This window comes from Aspergillus niger (genome assembly GCF_000002855.4).
Source record: "Aspergillus niger supercontig An04".
NCBI lineage: Eukaryota > Fungi > Ascomycota > Eurotiomycetes > Eurotiales > Aspergillaceae > Aspergillus > Aspergillus niger.
Genome location: NT_166539.1, coordinates 626967 through 644233, shown reverse-complemented (window position 1 = coordinate 644233; position 17267 = coordinate 626967). Strand labels below are relative to the sequence as shown.

Here is a 17267-nt window from a genome sequence, read left to right as displayed (position 1 = left end):
ATAAGGCTAGTGTCATGCAAATAAGGCACTAGCCTTGGTTTGTGGGTATCACCAGAATTGTTGTTGAAACCTCATGGTGAGGCAGAAATCATCACTTCACTTGCAAATACAATGTAGAAGGAATTGGGAAGCACACTCAGTTGTACTGGCTGGGCTTCGTCTCGATCACATCCAAGAACCCACCCACAAGGAGTAAGCTACCTGTGACAAAAGTCATGACAGGAGCCTCATCTTGCCCTACAAGGCCCCTCTCTCTCGTCGCCAGTTCCCGAGCGAAGTCTACAGCTTCCTCGATAGTACCATACACCTTGACCTCGGCGCGGGGATCAATCGAATGCCACTTTTCAGCAAGACTTTTCTGGACCTGTAGCCTCTGCACGTCATCCGCATTTGTGTTCATACTAACCAGGTCAGGACGATAGCCTGCATCCTTGTAGGTGACATTGGTGCAAAAGAGAGCATGAGTGAAAGGCTGCTCCGCGCCCAAGGCTGCAGATAAGGTCTCATGTAAAGCCTCGGCGAGAGCATTGCTATCGCGAGTCTGCTGGTTGAAGATCAAAACGCGCAGCTTCTTGTTCGCGGCTGCAGTAGATGAAGAGTTGGCTTGCACCTGGGAAGCGAACCACTGGCCAGCGAGCCTGATACTTTCCAATGTATGGCCTCCATCAAGGTACCAGGTGACATCTTTCTCATGTCGCGTTTCGCAGCGACCTCCAAGCCGGGCAGACTCCAGCCCTTTGCGGAACGTTAGCGGCAAAGGCTTCGAGAGGATGTCGGAAGGAACATCTTCGACCCCGACCTTCCTGAGGAATTCGGCAGCTGCGGCAACGGCGACAGCGGCATTTGTATATTGGAAATCACCAGCCAAACCAAGCTTTACGTCTCCGGTAGTGCTAAGCTCGGGGTGACCTCTTACTATCTCAAGCTGAGTGCCTTTCTCCGCTGCACGATCGTACAGAACCTTCTCCGCGGTTGGAGGCTGCGGCGCACTGAACCCTTTAGTACCAGGCTTTATAATGCCGCCTTTGTGCCAAGCAATCTCTTCAATGGTGTTTCCGAGCATGGCAGTGTGGTCAATGCCTAAACTAGTGATCGCAGTCGCAGCTGGCTTTTCGATCACATTTGTGCAGTCGTACTCCCCACCAATACCGCACTCTATAACCGCAGCATCTACTCCTTCGCTAATGTAGGTGTGGAAAGCCATTAAAGTCAAGTATCGGAAGTACTGCGGCTTGGTTCGTAGGCTTGTCGGGTCTTCGCCCGCCTTCTGGGCAGCCTCTTCGAGTCTATCCCATACCTCAAAGAAGTACTTGGCGAATTTCTCTTCGGAGAGTGGCTCATTGTCGATCTTGATACGTTCTCGGGCGAATCGCAGGTGAGGTGAGGTGTAAAGTCCGACCTTGTTGAGCTTGCGCGAGGGGGCATCCGCGGATCCAGACGGAGTATACTGGGACAGAATGGAGGAGATGAAGGACGATGTCGAGCCTTTGCCCTTCGTCCCGGCAACGTGGATAGGATTTATTTGGTTCAGGTCCGAAGGCTATAAAAGAGAATCCTATATTAGTCATGACAGACAGGACTTCACGGCTTCATGAATCTGCTGTGGAAGGTGGTACCCACCTGGTAACCAATGCGTCGGAGCCACTCTACGGTCTCTGGAAGGGAGCGTAGGTTCATATCTTTCCTAGACACCGACTTCCTCAATTCCTCAACCACCGCAAAATTGGTTTGCAGCGAATTGAGGGCCGCAATCGCAGCCTGCGTTATTTTGTTAGAATGGTATTCCAGTCATTGAGTCATCGGCATCCGATCGGAGGTGCGCGTACCTCATAATTGCGGGACATGACTGTGGCACAAGAGAAGTGTCGACGCAGCTGGCAAGACCTATAGAAGGGAGAAAATGTTCGTATGCCCCTCATGAGGGTCGAGTAAGAACCCGCTCACGTGCCTTGCTAAAGACTGAGGGGTTGCAGGTCGATTACCACACCGGTACCAATGAATAGAGTGAGAGACCTTCTGCTCCGATCAAATTGGGCTTATGGAGTTCCAGCTGTTCTGCCGGCAGTACTGACGCTAAGCCCGATTACCTTAAAACGACCCAGTTATCCGGCAAATCAACTTGGCCGATCTGGTTCTTTGTGGGCCGTCCCGCTATTATTTTTGATAGTTAAGTCATTGTCAATGGTCATTATTGCCATTTTCATCAGCACAGCTGCACGGATGGGCCGGTTACCGCTAACAGCTGGGAGCAAGAAGCCACCCCTCCATCATGTGATGTGTAAGCCGGAAGCGGAAACCCAGATTGACTTGTAGCCCGCAGATACTTAGGAATGAGTCAACTTGGTTTGGATTATTAGGTCTCTACTTAATTTGCGGGGGTGAAAAGGCCTGAACAGCCGATGGTGCGACCATCAGCGTGTTAATCACATTAAGGTCGACCGACTTCTATAAAGAGTAATAATAAGAAATGGAGGCCGAGTAGAGCTTCAAAACAGAAATGAAATAATAGTAAAAGGAAAGAGGGAAAGAAGCAAGAACATAAACGGATCTAAAGCCAAATGAACAAGTAACACTAAATGTACAGAAACACATAGTGGCCATGTAACATGCTTAGTTTTATTGAAGAAGTGGATGAAAAAGTACGGCGAGACAGATTACTCGATCCTCGTTTTGCCCTCCTCGAGGAAGACCAGCCGGGCATTGCTATAGCCTCTCTGGTGCCTCCTCGCAGGGAGTAGTTGGCCAACTATAGGATCAGAGCGAGCCTTTATGAGCGCATCTTGATACCCCTCAGAGCCAGCTGTAGGTGTGTTCAATTTCGGCCAATTTACCTGTTTCATCGGGTCAGTATGTGGACATAATGAGGAGGACAATAGGAGGTCTTACATAGAGCATTCCATGAGCAAGGATAAACCGTGCACACCAGGCGCTGACGATGAACCAGAAAAGAACAAATAAGCGCAGGGGCCACACGGTGGAGTCGGGTAAGCGTTTTGTGCAAGCGGCTACCGCGATCAAGAAGACTCCGGCAGCAAAGATATACGGAACAGACTGGATGATGAGTGGTCGACGATCCAGGAAGAGCTGGATGTTCCCCAGGGTGGAGTTGGGGGGAAGATAGGTGCCCAGGAAGACATCAAACCCATCTTGGCGAGGGCCGTCCATGAAGTTGTTCCGTACATATCGTGTGATGGAGTTATTCAAGTCTTGCAGCATACCAGCGCGAGTGCGCTCGCCAGTCCGGGTGAAATCGGTCTTCAGTGCTCCAGTGCCGGAATAGGCCTTAGACACAACATCTGCATTGTCCGCCCAGATGTTACGGAATAGGTTTTCAAAGTCGCGGTCGTCGTTCGCTGCTTCTCCAGGTTGTAAGACCCCTGCATCAACGAGTTGGCGTGTTATAGCCCAACGTCCCAGCATACTTTGAACGACGTTCGTACGATCCAAACAATCCATGCAATTCGTCCGGACGACGCTGGACTGCGCGGAGCGTGTATCCAATTGACCACCAGGAGCACCCGGATTTTCTACTCCACGGAAATATCCACCTCGTGTCAGACCGTCCATGAGCCGTTCCAGCAGCAACTCCGCACGGTGCCACTTGAGTCCCTTTGTCTCATTGTGGAAGTCGAAATATACGTAGTGGAGTCGGTCCAATTCCCTCTGCCTCAGTCCGGGCTCCACCGCGTGCACCTTCTCTGATGATATTTCATCCGCTTCGGTGCTATCGGTAGAGGACGACACTAGAATGCGAACCAGCTGTTCGTAGGCAGTCTTGACACGCTCTTCCCTGCCTTTCTGGTTCACAAGGTTGACCAAGTAATTTTCGCCATAGACACGAATCTGCTCAGCGAAATGCTTACGAGCAGCATCCACGGCGGTTTCAACCCCACGGACCTGCAGCTTCGGTGTGTACTTTAGGTTGTTGACTTCGGCCCAGTATACGGGCACGCTTCCTCTGGTCTGCACGAACGCCATGACCTGAAGGTCCTGCGCTGAGCCATCCAATTTGTCCTTTGCTAGAGACTGGCCTCCAGAGAATCCAGAGAGACCCCCCGTCGCATCATTGAGGATAACAATCTGCTCAGTCTCATTGTAGTTGGACACGTGGCCTTGATCGTCGATACCGCGGGAGAAATACCTCGTCCCACCACGGTACCTAGATCTCCTGGTGATAAGAGCAAATGTGAAAGAGGTGGATTTGACTTTCGCGGGCGTGATACGAAGCATTCCGAACATAACAGGCAGAATATATGGGTCAACTCCAGGTTGTGGTCCGTAGCGCACCCCGGTAACATCATGTTCTCCCAGGCTGAAGTCTATCAAGTCCGACTGGATGAAACGGTTCCAGAAAAATCGATCGTCGGCTCGTTTCCACATAGGAAGGTTGGGGTCGGTTTGCGACTGACGTTGGAAGCTATTGGTGATATCCAGAGCGTAGGAAAAGTACATTGGGCCTGTACGAAGCAGCTCCTTCAACAGTGCCAGATATGTATCTTCATCATAGTCGTGCAGGGAGCGCTCACGCAGGGGCAAGAACTCGGTCGCCGCAACCTTATAGACCATGTGGCCGCGTAGGCGCCCCACGGGCAGGGCCTTGGTGATAACTATGATATATTTATCTAAACAGATTAGTATAATGACGGACAGGACAGTATATTTGCAGGGACTCACCGAGCTTCAGTTTGATAATACCCAGAATGCCTGCAATACTGGAGATGCGCTTAGCTCCGGAGAGGGTGCCGTTACTGAGCCGCAAGTCGCCGGTCGGACGCTCGACAACAAGGGTCGGGGCATTAGGGGACGATGGTGAAGTGAAGGCATAATGAGAGGAGGCAGCGTGCAAATTGATGTCGCGAAACGGAAGAACGGAGGCAGCCATTGTTGGGCGTTTACCCACGATGTGGGACGAAGAAGCTTAAAAAGGAAGAAGGGAGAGATACTAGAACAAGGTATAGTTCAGGGGAGGGTCAAAGAGTGTGGTAAGAAAAAATTCAGCGCATATTGCGCAAGAAGGATGGGGGGGAAAGTGAAAGGGAACGGAAGGTGAGAGGCACGAATGAACAACAGGCAGAGACGTAATTTCAGGGAACCCCGGGATGATCTCCAGGGAGGCTCGGGAGCAAGAGAGACGGAGGTACCTCACAGCACCTCGTTGTGCCAGCATGTGCTGGTGGTGATAAGCAAGGCTGGCGCGGACGGAATCGGCCAGGGCGCCACACCGCCCCGCAGAGCGGCCAGTCGGCTTGGGCCAGGTGTGGCTGAATGAATCCCTTCGTCATCTACCACCGACAGGCCGCCATCAAACCTCCCAGCATCCCGAGTCCGCCTCCAATACTTGTTTCCTCCCTCCATCTCGAGCTATCCACCTCATCCAGCCCCCCCTTTTGTGCTTGTATCGTGGGCGCCATTCTCTCTTGACTTTTTTTCCTCGTGAAAGTTGCTCCTTAAACCACATCGACTATGGCCTCCAGAGCCGCAGCAGGCGCCCGTCCCGGGGCCAGGTTCGCTCAGTTCAAGCTTGTATTGCTGGGTTGGTATCCCCCTGTTATTGGCCCCACTATAGTGTGCGACAAAAGTACTGACATGTTGTTTTCGTTCGCCCTTTCTAGGAGAGTCCGCGGTCGGAAAGGTTGGGATTTTGTGATCTTCAGGGTTCTAAATAGCGGTCGCTGACTTTCTGGCTCCACAGAGTTCGCTAGTACTGAGATTCGTCAAGGTGGGATAATTCGTCGATATTTCCGGAAATTTTTCTTACGAAAGGACGGTTTTTTTTGGTTGACTTACTGGGACTAACACTGCATAAGGATCAATTTGATGATTACCGCGAGTCGACCATTGGCGCCGCCTTCCTCACACAAACCATCTCCCTGGACGAAAGCACGACGGTTAAGTTCGAGATATGGGATACAGCCGGCCAGGAGAGATACAAGTCTCTGGCCCCCATGTATTACAGAAACGCCAACTGCGCGGTCGTTGTGTACGATATCACTCAGGCTGTATGATTCCCGGCTCGACCTATTCCTTTCCTACAGTAACTAATTGGTCGTAACGTTGAGCAGTCATCACTGGACAAGGCCAAGTCGTGGGTGAAGGAATTGCAGCGTCAGGCAAATGAGAACATCGTCATCGCCCTTGCAGGAAACAAGCTCGATCTGGTGACGGAGAGCCCGGACAAGAGAGCCATTCCTACGGCTGACGCCGAAGCCTATGCACGTGAAGCTGGTCTTCTGTTCTTTGAGACATCTGCAAAGACCTCCTCCAACGTTAAGGAACTATTCACAGCAATCGCGAAGAAACTCCCTCTTGATCAGGCGGGTCCTCGAAACCTGCGCACAACTCCCCGTCCTGGTGTTGACCTGCGGCCAGAAGCACCCGGTACCCAAGGTGCCGGTTCCTGCAACTGCTAGGCTTTCCAAGTGGCGTGTACTAACTGTTGTGTGTCGATTCTTCGATCTAATCCCCCTTTCTTCCTTTCCTCCTTTCGCATGGTCTGTTGTTAGATGCAGGAGACGTGTGTCTTCTAGCTTGAATGTGAACCGGCACGCTGGGCAAACAGTGTGCAACCCGTCAGCGACTTCGAACAAGACTGTTTTATGGCTTTCTAATGGTGCCGTGATTACTGCAACTTTGGCCGATCGGCGTCGTATAGGTGTCTCTTGCTTCCCAGGGGATTCGGTTATCCCTACGGATTTGAACTTGATGATCCGTTCAATCTTAATCAGTCTTTCTCACTGGACTTGATCTGACAAGACGAAACTTTTCAAATACCGTCATTGGATGTGGGGAGAGAGCTTTATACTGTACTGGCACGGTTGGATTTGACTGTCTAGACATTATGCGACAGGGATGAACCTATGATTTCTTTGTTCCGCGTTGTTCTATCTGTCTCTGCTTCCTCTTCTGCTGGCGTCTGTATCCTTCTGATGGGTTGAATTCATGTTACTTTCTTACTTTTCTTTGTCGTTCTTCCTGAGACTCTCAGTATGCTATGCCTATATAATACTCCACCTTCAGTCATCGGATCTGAACTAGCCATCTATTAATTCCAGTGACATACGCATAGTAGGTGTTTGGAGCAAGGTGAAGTGAGTCTTGTAGATGCAAATAATAGATAAACAACTATATTCTATACAATAACTAGTTATTGCCACTGATATTAAGCGCTTATTTGTGGACAGAATAATGTCCTGCAGCACTATAAGGCAGCTAGCTCGGTCTATCCGGACAGCCGGCGCGGGCGGTGCGAGGTGACCCGAGCTGAGCCACTCTTTGGCGGTGCAGGATCGGAGCGGATCGTAAAAGCACCTATCCCAATTCCGGTCCGCGTTTTCACTCCCATCAACACCAACCCCTCAACTAAGCCAGCTCTCAGCGCTCATCTCCATGGTAGTGCGGCCCATGATGCTGCGCTCTTCTGTTGCACCGGGACGGCAGTTGCTGCTGTCCTCCGCTCGTCAGCGGACCGCATCTCAATGGCTGTCCAGAGCCGGAGCAAGCAGCCGGCTTTCAGGTCAGGTACGGTGACGGCATCCGCAGTTGAGTCACAAACATCCCAACTAATTTCGTATCAATTCTCTGCAGAGGTTCTTCGCCGATATTAAGCCCCCTACCACCGCTGCTCCTACGCCCGCTACTCCGTCCTCCGAGTCTGCTGTTCCCCCAGAGACCGTCCCTAAGCCATCGCCCGCCGGACAAGGTACGAATGCTCTGATCAGTTGAGTCGCAAGCTTCCCCAGTGCTGATGTATGACAGAGTCCACTCTCCCTCCCTCTACTCCTCCTACCCCAGCTCCCAAGGGTGGACGCTTCCGCAGATTCCTTCTCTACCTGCTGCTTACCTCCGGATTCGCATACGGTGGCGGCGTTTTCCTGGCTTTGAAATTCGATAACTTCCACGATTTCTTTACCGAATACATTCCCTATGGTGAGGAGAGTGTCCTTTATTTCGAAGAGCGTGACTTCTACCGTCGATTCCCGAATACTTTGAGAAACCAGAACCGCCTTAACCCGACCCCAAGGGATGAAGGAAACAAGATCACCATCCCAAGCAAGAGCGGACTCACCTCAAAGGTCGCCGAAGAGGAGATTTCGGGAGCAGATGTCTCCCAGAAAGGCCCCCACATGAGTGCCACTCCAGCTCAGAAGAGCTCCGAAGCGCAAACCAAGCCCGCCGCCGCTAAGCCCGAGGACAAGACCACTGCTGTTGTGAAGGCTAAGGAGGATAAGGCCGCCAAGGAGGCTGAGAAGAAGGAGGAGCCCAGACAGCCGGCCATTCCTGCTGTCACTCCTCTCGAATTTGCTCAGGTCAACGAGGGAGATGAAGCAATCGTCCAGGAGTTGGTGAAGACGTTCAACGACATGATCACCGTCATCAGCGCTGATGAGAACTCCGGCAAGTACTCTCAGCCCGTGGCCAAGGCCAAGGAGGAACTCCAGAAGGTTGGAGAGAAGATCATCGCTGTTCGCGAGGAGGCCCGCCGTGCTGCGCAGGAGGAGATCCAACAGGCCCATGCTACTTTCGATGAGTCTGCTCGCGAGCTTATCCGTCGTTTTGACGAAATGCGTGCGGCCGATGCCGCCCAGTACCGCGAGGAATTCGAGGCTGAGCGTGAAAAGTTGGCTCATGCCTACCAGGAGAAGATCAGAACGGAGTTGCAGAGAGCTCAGGAGGTGGCCGAACAGCGCCTCAAGAACGAGCTGGTTGAGCAAGCCATTGAGCTTAACCGCAAGTACCTGCACGAAGTCAAGGAGCTCGTGGAGCGGGAGCGCGAGGGTCGTCTCAGCAAATTGAACGAACTCACCGCCAACGTCAGCGAGCTGGAGAAGCTTACCTCTGGCTGGAGAGAGGTCATTGACAGCAACCTCAGGACCCAACAACTCCAGGTGGCTGTTGATGCCGTGCGCTCCGTTGTTGATCGCTCTGCAGTTCCTCGCCCCTTCGTCCGCGAGCTTGTCGCTGTGAAGGAATTGGCCGCTGAGGACCCCGTTGTTGAGGCTGCTATCTCTTCCATCAACCCTGCTGCTTACCAGCGTGGAATTCCTTCGACCTCTCAGATCATCGAGCGCTTCCGTCGCGTCGCTGATGAGGTGCGCAAGGCTAGCCTTCTGCCCGAAGATGCAGGTATCGCTAGCCACGCTGCCAGTGTCGTCCTGAGCAAGGTCATGTTCAAGAAGGATGCTGTTGCCGGTAGCGACGATGTGGAGAGTGTGCTGTACCGGACCGAGAGCCTCCTGGAAGAAGGTAACCTCGATGCTGCAGCTCGTGAGATGAACAGTTTGTCGGGATGGGCCAAGATTCTGAGCAAGGACTGGCTTGTGGATGTTCGCAGAGTGTTGGAAGTTAAGCAAGCTCTGGAGGTAAGGATTCCGCCCAAAAATTTCTGTCTTTCTGGATGAACTGAACTGACATATTCTATCTATAGGTGATTGAAACTGAGGCGCGTCTACAATGTTTGAGGGTCGAGTAGAGAATAACCTCGATATCATTTTAGCTTTCTTGTACCTCATGCCTCCTATCTACAGGACTTGTACCTCTAGTTGTCCGCCTGCGTTGTTAGAGTCAATGCTAGATATTCTCCTTTGTATACTGTATACTAGTTGAAAGCTTCAAGCACTATTCGAATATCCCACTGCTTCACAATGTATGTGTGGAGCATCACTTGTCAGCTATCTGATACGTTGGTAATCGAGTCTGGGGAATGTTTAATATTGAGGGGGATTGTTTGCCGTGTTTGCAGCTCCACGTGGGCCGCGGCGCATCATGCATCTGCTGCCTACTGATGAAGTAGCGATCGTCAGACCACATCTGGACAACGAGGACGAGGGGGTGTCCAGATTGATCTCCCTAGATCCCTGTTTTTCCTCCAGAAGCCATGACTGAATTCTAGCAATTTCTCGCATATCCCCATGTCGGCCGTTACTCGTGGACGTTGCCCCCTTTCCTATCCCGCGGGACGGACCACTTCGTCACCATAGCTTTGATGTCGCCGAAGACCAATGAATCGCATCCACCTACACCTCCTATGCCTGAAACCGATGAGACACAGCCAGGGCTCCATATACGATACAATACGTCTAATGATAATTCCGACCGGCGAAAGGGTGCGCATATGAACGAGGGACGAGCGAGCGGAGAGCTAGAGGGCAGCACTCTCGGTAGCAGCTCTCGGGATGGCGATAAAGGAGGCCGGGCCCAACGCCGAACGGCCAGCTCTGGCGGGTTCCTAGTGGATTCATCTTTTCTACCCAGGTCGAAGAGCTTGCGTGCAAGCCAATACCTTCCTCGCCGCTCAGAATCCAGCCGTAAGGAGAAGTGTGAAGCACCCGAACCGGACCTGGTGGTTCCGAAGAAGCGCTCGCGATTCCCTTGGATTCGGCATAAAGAGCAGAAAGTATCGCAAGTAGAACAGGCGGAGCATACCAATCATACGGAGCATACGGAACCCACAGCAGCGGAAGAGACTCCTGCTTCTTCTCATCTGGAGCAGGAGGCGGCCTCTCAGGAGTCGCATTCCAAGCAGACGGACAATCAGGCCGCCGTAGGCCTTGATAGGGATTCGCTCCAGATAGTGAATCTTGCCTTGAATCTGAGCGAGTCAAGAAAAAGAAATAGCCTAGGTCGCTCTGCTTCAAATCGTCTTTCAGGAGGTAGATGGGCTCTGGCAGGTGGTCAGCCATCCGCTCCATACACTGGTAGACATGCTTCAGTTCCAGTAACCGACCTGGGACATGGCTCTCAACATGGTCAAAGGGTCACACAAGCACCGGGTGAAGATCATACTAGAACAGTTGGCTCCATTCAACCAGGTGGACTGTCGACCCATGCGCCATCTTCAGTGGCAAGTCTACTTCCACATTCCGCTGGATCGGAACCCTTGCCGCAGGGCTTCTCAGAAAGCACACTCGCTCGAGCTGAAAAAGCTCGTCGCCATTTTGAGCTATTTTCGGAATATCTACGACTACTTCCTTCCCTTCCTCCTCTGCAACCATTTGACGATCAAAATGCCGATTCAACATCTGTAAATAGCAGTGGCTTTCCATCACACCGGGTCTACAATCCTCTCCAGTGCATTCGCAATCGCAAAGTGAGATTTCGTGAGCGCTGTGCAATAGACACGGAGGCAGCCGGATGGTACGATACGGAGAAAGTACATCAATGGGTCGATTCGGTGCAAGCTGAATACGGCCAGCAACCGCATGGTCCTCTTGAATGTCTGCGGCTTCCAGCTTTTCACAATTGCAAGGATGCTATGCCGCGTGCAGAGGTGGAAGAACCTGATCATCTTGCTGTCTCTCCTCCTTCAAGTCTAAGGCGTGCCAGCCGTGCTAGTAGCGTCAAAGCACGCAGGCCAAGATTAGACTGGGTCATCGACCCAGCAGAGTTCCTTTCCGATGCCGCGTGGGTCGAGGAAAGGCAGAACAAGAGTAAGATCGTTGATAGGGATGGAAATAATCTCTACCCAGATCCCTCGATCCTTATTACTCCTGATGATAATCAGACGCCCATTGAACCAACGGAGCAGCTACAGAATAACCGGCAATCGCTAGACTCGGAGCACCCCACTTCTCGTACCTCCTTGTCTGATTCACGCTCTGTTCTAGCAACAGAATTCAATAGAGTCGGGCGTGGACGGCGTCGGCACAGGTTCCACGGCTCTGGCCGTAGTGGATATGGAATCGAAGCATCAGGGAAAGTTACAGGCTCTAAGAGACATAAACTGGGACTATTATCAAGTAGCTCTTCAAGCATCTCTAGTGCTGAGGGGCGTTTGTACCGGGAATCACCTATGGATAATACGTTGTCCTCTGAGAGGGATGTGTCCCCACTGCCCGGCGCCTCACGACTTCGAGCCTCTGAGGCGCTCTCAGAGTATGACACCGCTATGGATACCAGACTGACGCCAACCCATGATACATTTCCCCGTTATGTGACCGGAAGATCTCCTACTTGGGCCCGGTCAGAGGGAAAGCGAAGTTCTATATCCTCTATCCCGAGCGTCGATGATCGCTACGACCCCCTGACGACCTTATCGACTGCAGAAAGCAGGTCTCCCGAGCTCCATGCACAGGTCGGCATGTTTCCGAGTATTGCGTCCAATCTATCCCCACCGGCAAGCCGTTCACCGTCGCCTACAAAGGGCCGCTTCTCACGTGCTATTGGTGCTCGACATGAGCGGAGCAAGAGCAATATTCGGGCAAAAGATAACGCGGATAATAGCTCCCTGGATTCGNCGGCTGTGCGCAAGGATACTTCAGCTGGGCATCCTGAGGTCATTTCCCCGGGTGGAAGGCTGGAACCAAGCCCGCTTCCCGATCGAATCTCTTCGGCATTTCAAGAAGACCCATCAAAGGTCAACTCACAGAACCGCAAAGACGCAGTACAGGGCGAATCCAAGCTGCGTGGAATATTCAAGGGCCCTGGGAAGATCGCAGAGAAAGTGGGCAACGAAATGTCAAAAGTAGGGGATCTAATACTCAAAAAGGATAACGTTGCCCAGTCACGTAGATCTTCCGTTTCAAGCACGGATACTTCTGTTTCCGATCCTCCCGATGATCCGGAAGAAGCTAGAGGGGATAGGATGTCTGGCGCTAAGTCTCTTTTGCGCCGGTTCCCTACGTTCTCCGACGATCCCAACCGAACTTCACGCAAGAACATTGAGAAGATCAATGCGAAGACCAATGTGCCTCCTCCGTCTCCCTTTGCCTCCACGGCTCGGCAAGACCGTTTAGGAGAATATCAACCGTCTGTCTACGGCAGTCCTCCTAAGAACGGTGCTGACATCGATACGACGGATTCACAGAGAGAAGTGGGCGGGTTTTCTACATCTCTCCATACGCCAGCAACAAAACATGAGAAATTACGATTTAGCACTGATATCCATACAGTGCAGGAACAATACAAAAAGGGTAACATCAGAGATGTCAATGTTCCCTTCAGTTTGACGAGGCCTCCTGTCACAGGTCTTGCTCAAGCGAGAGCAGACACTACTTCATCGTCCCAGGAGAAACGCCCAAGACTGGCAACTGAGTCAAGAAGCTGGAGTATATCTAATCGCAGCATATCTAGCTCGCTTGTTGTTGGTGTTCCTGGGAAGCGCGAAATCGAGCGGACGCGGGCCCTTCTTCTTTCTTCGGGGATTAAAGCCCGAGAGATCACCCGGCGAGCAGAGTGTGTGCGGCAGCCACCACCAGATTTCCTTCGACGCACATTTGGTACGGAAGCATCCGTACCGCAAGTAACTCGGCTCTATGAGTACGATGTAGCTGCACAGGGTCTGCTCAGAAGGTTCGAGAAAACACATCGCTCGTTCCAACAATCCATAGACAATTTCTCTGGTTCGGTCTCATCTCCTTTAAGGTCGCAACTGAACAAGCTCGAGGACATTGTCAATGATACCATCTCGCCGCGTGTCCAGGCAGCCACACAGGACGCAGAGGATTTGAGCGTCCAACTCAACACGACTAGTACGCTTGCTGTCAAGCAGCTGAGCGATACACTCGACAAAGGAGTCAGGCGGCGTCATCGCCGGTTGCGCTGGGTTCGGCGCACCGGGTTCGTGATGCTTGAATGGGCACTGGTTGGCATGCTCTGGTGGGTTTGGCTGATTGTAATGGCTTTCAAGATCTTGCGAGGGGTTTTTAGGGGTGTTCTTTCAGGTGTCAGATGGGTCTTGTGGTTGTGAATGAGACAAATCGAGAAGAAAGACTGTTATTTCTTCGTTATTATACCCTTTCGGATTCGACACGTTCCTAGCGCTTGTTTCCTTTCCTTTTCCACAGATATTCCGTCTCACGATTCTTGTATTATAATACCTTTTTTCTTCTTGGTAATAACTTTTATTTCGTCTTCGTGAAACTTGAGGCGAAGATAGCTAGTTACCCATGGTATTGCCGTAAACACAGTCATTGTATCCCCTCGAACAGAGTATGGCCAGAACAGTCCTTTTAGCATTTGAAAGGACAAGAATTGCTGAGAATAAAGAATATTATATCGAACAGCAGACGATTGCCGATATACAAAGTAGTGCTTCCAGACTGCGGATCAGGTGACGCTGTCTAACTGAAACTCACTTATTTTCATTGAGAACTGGGATTTCTTCACCAGTCCGCGGTCATCGTCGTGACGACGATAGAATATCAAACACTCATATATAGCATTCTCGTCCGGCCACTGTCCTCACATTGTTTCTTAATCGGTCCCAGCATGCCGTCCCCATGCACAAGACCCCGGTTCAAACAAAAGAAGCAGCCGCAACAAACTGAAACATTAAGCGTAAGCCTACTCTTTGTTTTGACATAAGGAGAACTCCAAACAAGTCTCTGCTCTTATCCAATATTCCTAGCTTCACAACATATAAACAGTTGGAAACCCTCCAGCCTCAACCTCGAATTAGCATAATACATCTCTTGGATTATTGGCACTTATTTCAAATCCCACCATCATCATCATTATCACAACTTTCCCTCGATTCCCTCTGGCCCCATCTTCCCCTCTATATTCTCCATCTACTATCACTACCTACCAAGTCTCTACATCCCTCTCACCAACTCAACAACCTCACCAACAAAGAATAATAACCACAAACCTCTTTATCAGCCCCCTACGAAGATGTCCCTACCGTCACAACGCAAATTCAACCTCAATGCCAACAAGGCAAATCCCGCGGTGAGTGGAGGGCTTAGACGTTCAAACGCACAGCACCGTAAACGCGAAGATCTGGTCCCACTGATGTTCGACCCTGCACAGGCACTGACATTTGACCAGTCGTCAAATAGCTGGAAGAAACAAGAATTCAGACAGGATACTCTAAACCAACTTACTATCCGTTCCGGTGCGGAAACGACTCGAAACAAGGACAAGGGGAAGCGCCCTGCGAATATGAATGCATGGTCAACAAAATCTGGTGGTGTTTGTTCGACAACGACGATAACGACTTCGAAGAGTAGTAGTCTCAACCCTGCAAGTGCTAGTAGTAGTGCTCAGTTAGCTGGCCCGACTCGTGAGCGTGGGAAGATTGAGACTGATCCGAGCAAGGTCCGGTGGCCTTTGATTGGGGTGAGGCGTTGATTCTGGGTGGATGTCGGGGATGAACGGCTGGTTCCGTTTGGATTGGTTAATTATCTAAGCTTATTTGGGTTATTGGGTTGGATTGAATTGCAGCGCTTGTGGTGTACGCTATGAATGTATGAGTATATGAGTTATGTGATTATGCCGCGTGGTTGTTTTGGTTGTCTTGATGAGATGGTGGTCTTGGACTTGGTGCATATTCATTGTTGGGTTTTCTGTGATGTACAACGGTGATAGTGACAATGTCTTATTCTTTGGCCTATTGCTAGAGGGATGTTGAACCTATTGATATCTCTATTTTCTGCTTTTTGCAATCGTCAATCCACTAAAATCTGCAGTCGGTCAGATTCATTCGATAGATCTTAAGCCTTAATACTAAAGTATGCCGGTAGTAGGCAGTGCCCTGCCACATGATGCCGTAAGATCATTGCTCGTCGTATCCCATGACCCGTGCCTTCTCAGTTGAGATATATTTAGTACAGTAGGACGGACCGATTACTACTAGTAGTACTACTAAGTATCATGTAGTTAGTTTTCCACTCATGACTCAAAATGGTACAATATTGATGGATATGGAATACTTGGAGGTAATACAATAATAAGTTAACACGAAGACCTATTATTATCTTTGGACAATTCAGGACGTCGCATCAATTTTTGATGGGTGGTGCAAATAGGATACCCATCACGTGCCACATAACTGTAGATCAGGGTCTGTCACCGCCCGGGTGGAGCGATTGAAATACTGCCGACCAACGAGCCACGGCGGTCAAGCTTTTTGAACCAATGGACAGGCGGCTAATAAGAAGGCATCAAAAAAGACGGACGGCAGCGCGCCATGCCGCACTTTCCAAGAAACAGGCTGAAGTGGCGAAACCAGGAACAGTCTGTTCCGGGCCTATACTACCATGTACGACCTGGTGAGGCCGGTTCAAATTCTAGCTCGCGGGAAGTACTTGCCCGGTCCTCTTTCTTCAGAACTGAGGGACCACTTATCTGTCTCCCTTGCCAGTTGCGCGGGAAGTACGGAGTAGTACTCATCATATCTAGATGGTCCGGATGACGCATCCCGGTGGGCAGGTGCCGAGAGACAAACCATCCTAAGGTGATAAGCAGAAGCATGTGGTTCGAGAGAGAAAGTGACTCAAATTGTCTGGTACACTAGTAAACTGTCCGTAGGCCCAGGATTCAGACGACGGATCTTCAGGGACTGATCTATTGGAAAGTTGAGGGAAAATCGGGAGGGCGTCAGGCCGAATCAGTGAGCAAGGGGATCTGCCAGGTTCCCATGGAACAGGAGACAGGCAGCAAGATTGAGACCACATCAACCATTACTGGCGGGATGAGAGAAAAAGTAACCATACTGTGTGAAGGGCAGTGATCCACTCCGGGGTACGTTGAAGGTGAGGGAAATAATGATGGAAGGGCGAAGTAGAGGCGGAGGTAAGATACATACTATACATACTATACATACTATACAGAACCGTACCGAGCGGTGACGGGAGAGGGGCACGGCCATTCGGGAGATGCCGTAATCTCCCCCCCCCCACGAGAACCACTCTCTCATCCCTCTATTCTGTCGCTGCTTTTTCTCTCTTCGACTTCGTCTGCATCGTCCCTTTGTTGCGCACCCCCATTTACATCGAGCCATTGCGGTAAGTCCTCATCCATTCTCTCGTTCCTTGCTGGGTGTCCTGCAGCGCTCGGCCTTCCTCGTATTATCGACTCATCGAGATCGTTTCCTTCCCCCCCGGGTGTCTGCCTGACGCCGTGCCCTTTGCCCTAACCTCCGCGTCCAAGTCGTTAAAACTCTGCACGCACCTCTCACCTCCTGCCCTTCCCCCCTCCTCCCCCCGGACCCAGAAATTAAATCTCGCAACCCCTTTCAGTTCTCATCGGAGCTGTCATACAAGCTTGCTGATCAGTGGCTGGTCGCGTCAGATTTCTTCTAATTGGGAAAAAAACCTTGTTTTTTTCCCTCTCCAAATCTCTCACTCATCCTTCCACGTCGCATTTTCTAGGCCTTTGGAATCCACCAGTTCCAAAGGCTCCAAGCTCACCACGGCTCTCGTAGCCTCCCATTTCGTTCTTCGTCACATTGTATCTCCGAGACGTCCCCGCGACACTCTTAACAACATTCCCCCTCCTGCTGGTGTCGACTCCCGTGTTTACGTCCGGTGCTCCTCCTTTTAACCTCC

The 17267-nt window shown here is 51.2% G+C and overlaps 7 protein-coding genes across 7 annotated transcripts; 5 read left to right on the top strand and 2 right to left on the bottom strand.

The window, feature by feature from the left end:
* Positions 1-136: 136 nt before the first annotated feature.
* Positions 137-1919, bottom strand: An04g02490 (uncharacterized protein; the record flags this gene model as incomplete). The annotated part of the gene is made up of 3 exons (XM_001401580.3): positions 137-1540; positions 1621-1758; positions 1827-1919. 3 exons carry the CDS (start codon positions 1917-1919, stop codon positions 137-139), a joined length of 1635 nt encoding a protein of 544 aa, XP_001401617.1.
* Positions 1920-2654: 735 nt separating this feature from the next.
* On the bottom strand, positions 2655-4882 carry An04g02480 (uncharacterized protein; the record flags this gene model as incomplete). The annotated part of the gene is made up of 4 exons (XM_059747370.1): positions 2655-2831; positions 2887-3995; positions 4053-4622; positions 4675-4882. 4 exons carry the CDS (start codon positions 4880-4882, stop codon positions 2655-2657), a joined length of 2064 nt encoding a protein of 687 aa, XP_059606899.1.
* A 581-nt stretch (positions 4883-5463) lies between these two features.
* On the top strand, positions 5464-6410 carry An04g02470 (uncharacterized protein; the record flags this gene model as incomplete). The annotated part of the gene is made up of 5 exons (XM_001401578.3): positions 5464-5533; positions 5613-5632; positions 5693-5719; positions 5808-5999; positions 6063-6410. 5 exons carry the CDS (start codon positions 5464-5466, stop codon positions 6408-6410), a joined length of 657 nt encoding a protein of 218 aa, XP_001401615.1.
* A 976-nt stretch (positions 6411-7386) lies between these two features.
* Positions 7387-9469, top strand: An04g02460 (uncharacterized protein; the record flags this gene model as incomplete). Its single annotated transcript, XM_001401577.3, has 4 exons — positions 7387-7518; positions 7585-7699; positions 7756-9359; positions 9425-9469. 4 exons carry the CDS (start codon positions 7387-7389, stop codon positions 9467-9469), a joined length of 1896 nt encoding a protein of 631 aa, XP_001401614.1.
* A 293-nt stretch (positions 9470-9762) lies between these two features.
* An04g02450 (uncharacterized protein) lies at positions 9763-13684 on the top strand (the record flags this gene model as incomplete). The annotated part of the gene is made up of 2 exons (XM_059747369.1): positions 9763-9795; positions 9890-13684. The coding sequence occupies 2 exons, from the start codon at positions 9763-9765 to the stop codon at positions 13682-13684; spliced, it is 3828 nt and encodes a 1275-aa protein (XP_059606898.1).
* Positions 13685-14205: 521 nt separating this feature from the next.
* Positions 14206-15069, top strand: An04g02440 (hypothetical protein; the record flags this gene model as incomplete). Its single annotated transcript, XM_059747368.1, has 2 exons — positions 14206-14274; positions 14599-15069. The coding sequence occupies 2 exons, from the start codon at positions 14206-14208 to the stop codon at positions 15067-15069; spliced, it is 540 nt and encodes a 179-aa protein (XP_059606897.1).
* A 908-nt stretch (positions 15070-15977) lies between these two features.
* An04g02430 (hypothetical protein) lies at positions 15978-17262 on the top strand (the record flags this gene model as incomplete). Its single annotated transcript, XM_059747367.1, has 5 exons — positions 15978-16092; positions 16150-16174; positions 16255-16446; positions 16551-16724; positions 16770-17262. 5 exons carry the CDS (start codon positions 15978-15980, stop codon positions 17260-17262), a joined length of 999 nt encoding a protein of 332 aa, XP_059606896.1.
* Positions 17263-17267: the final 5 nt, after the last annotated feature.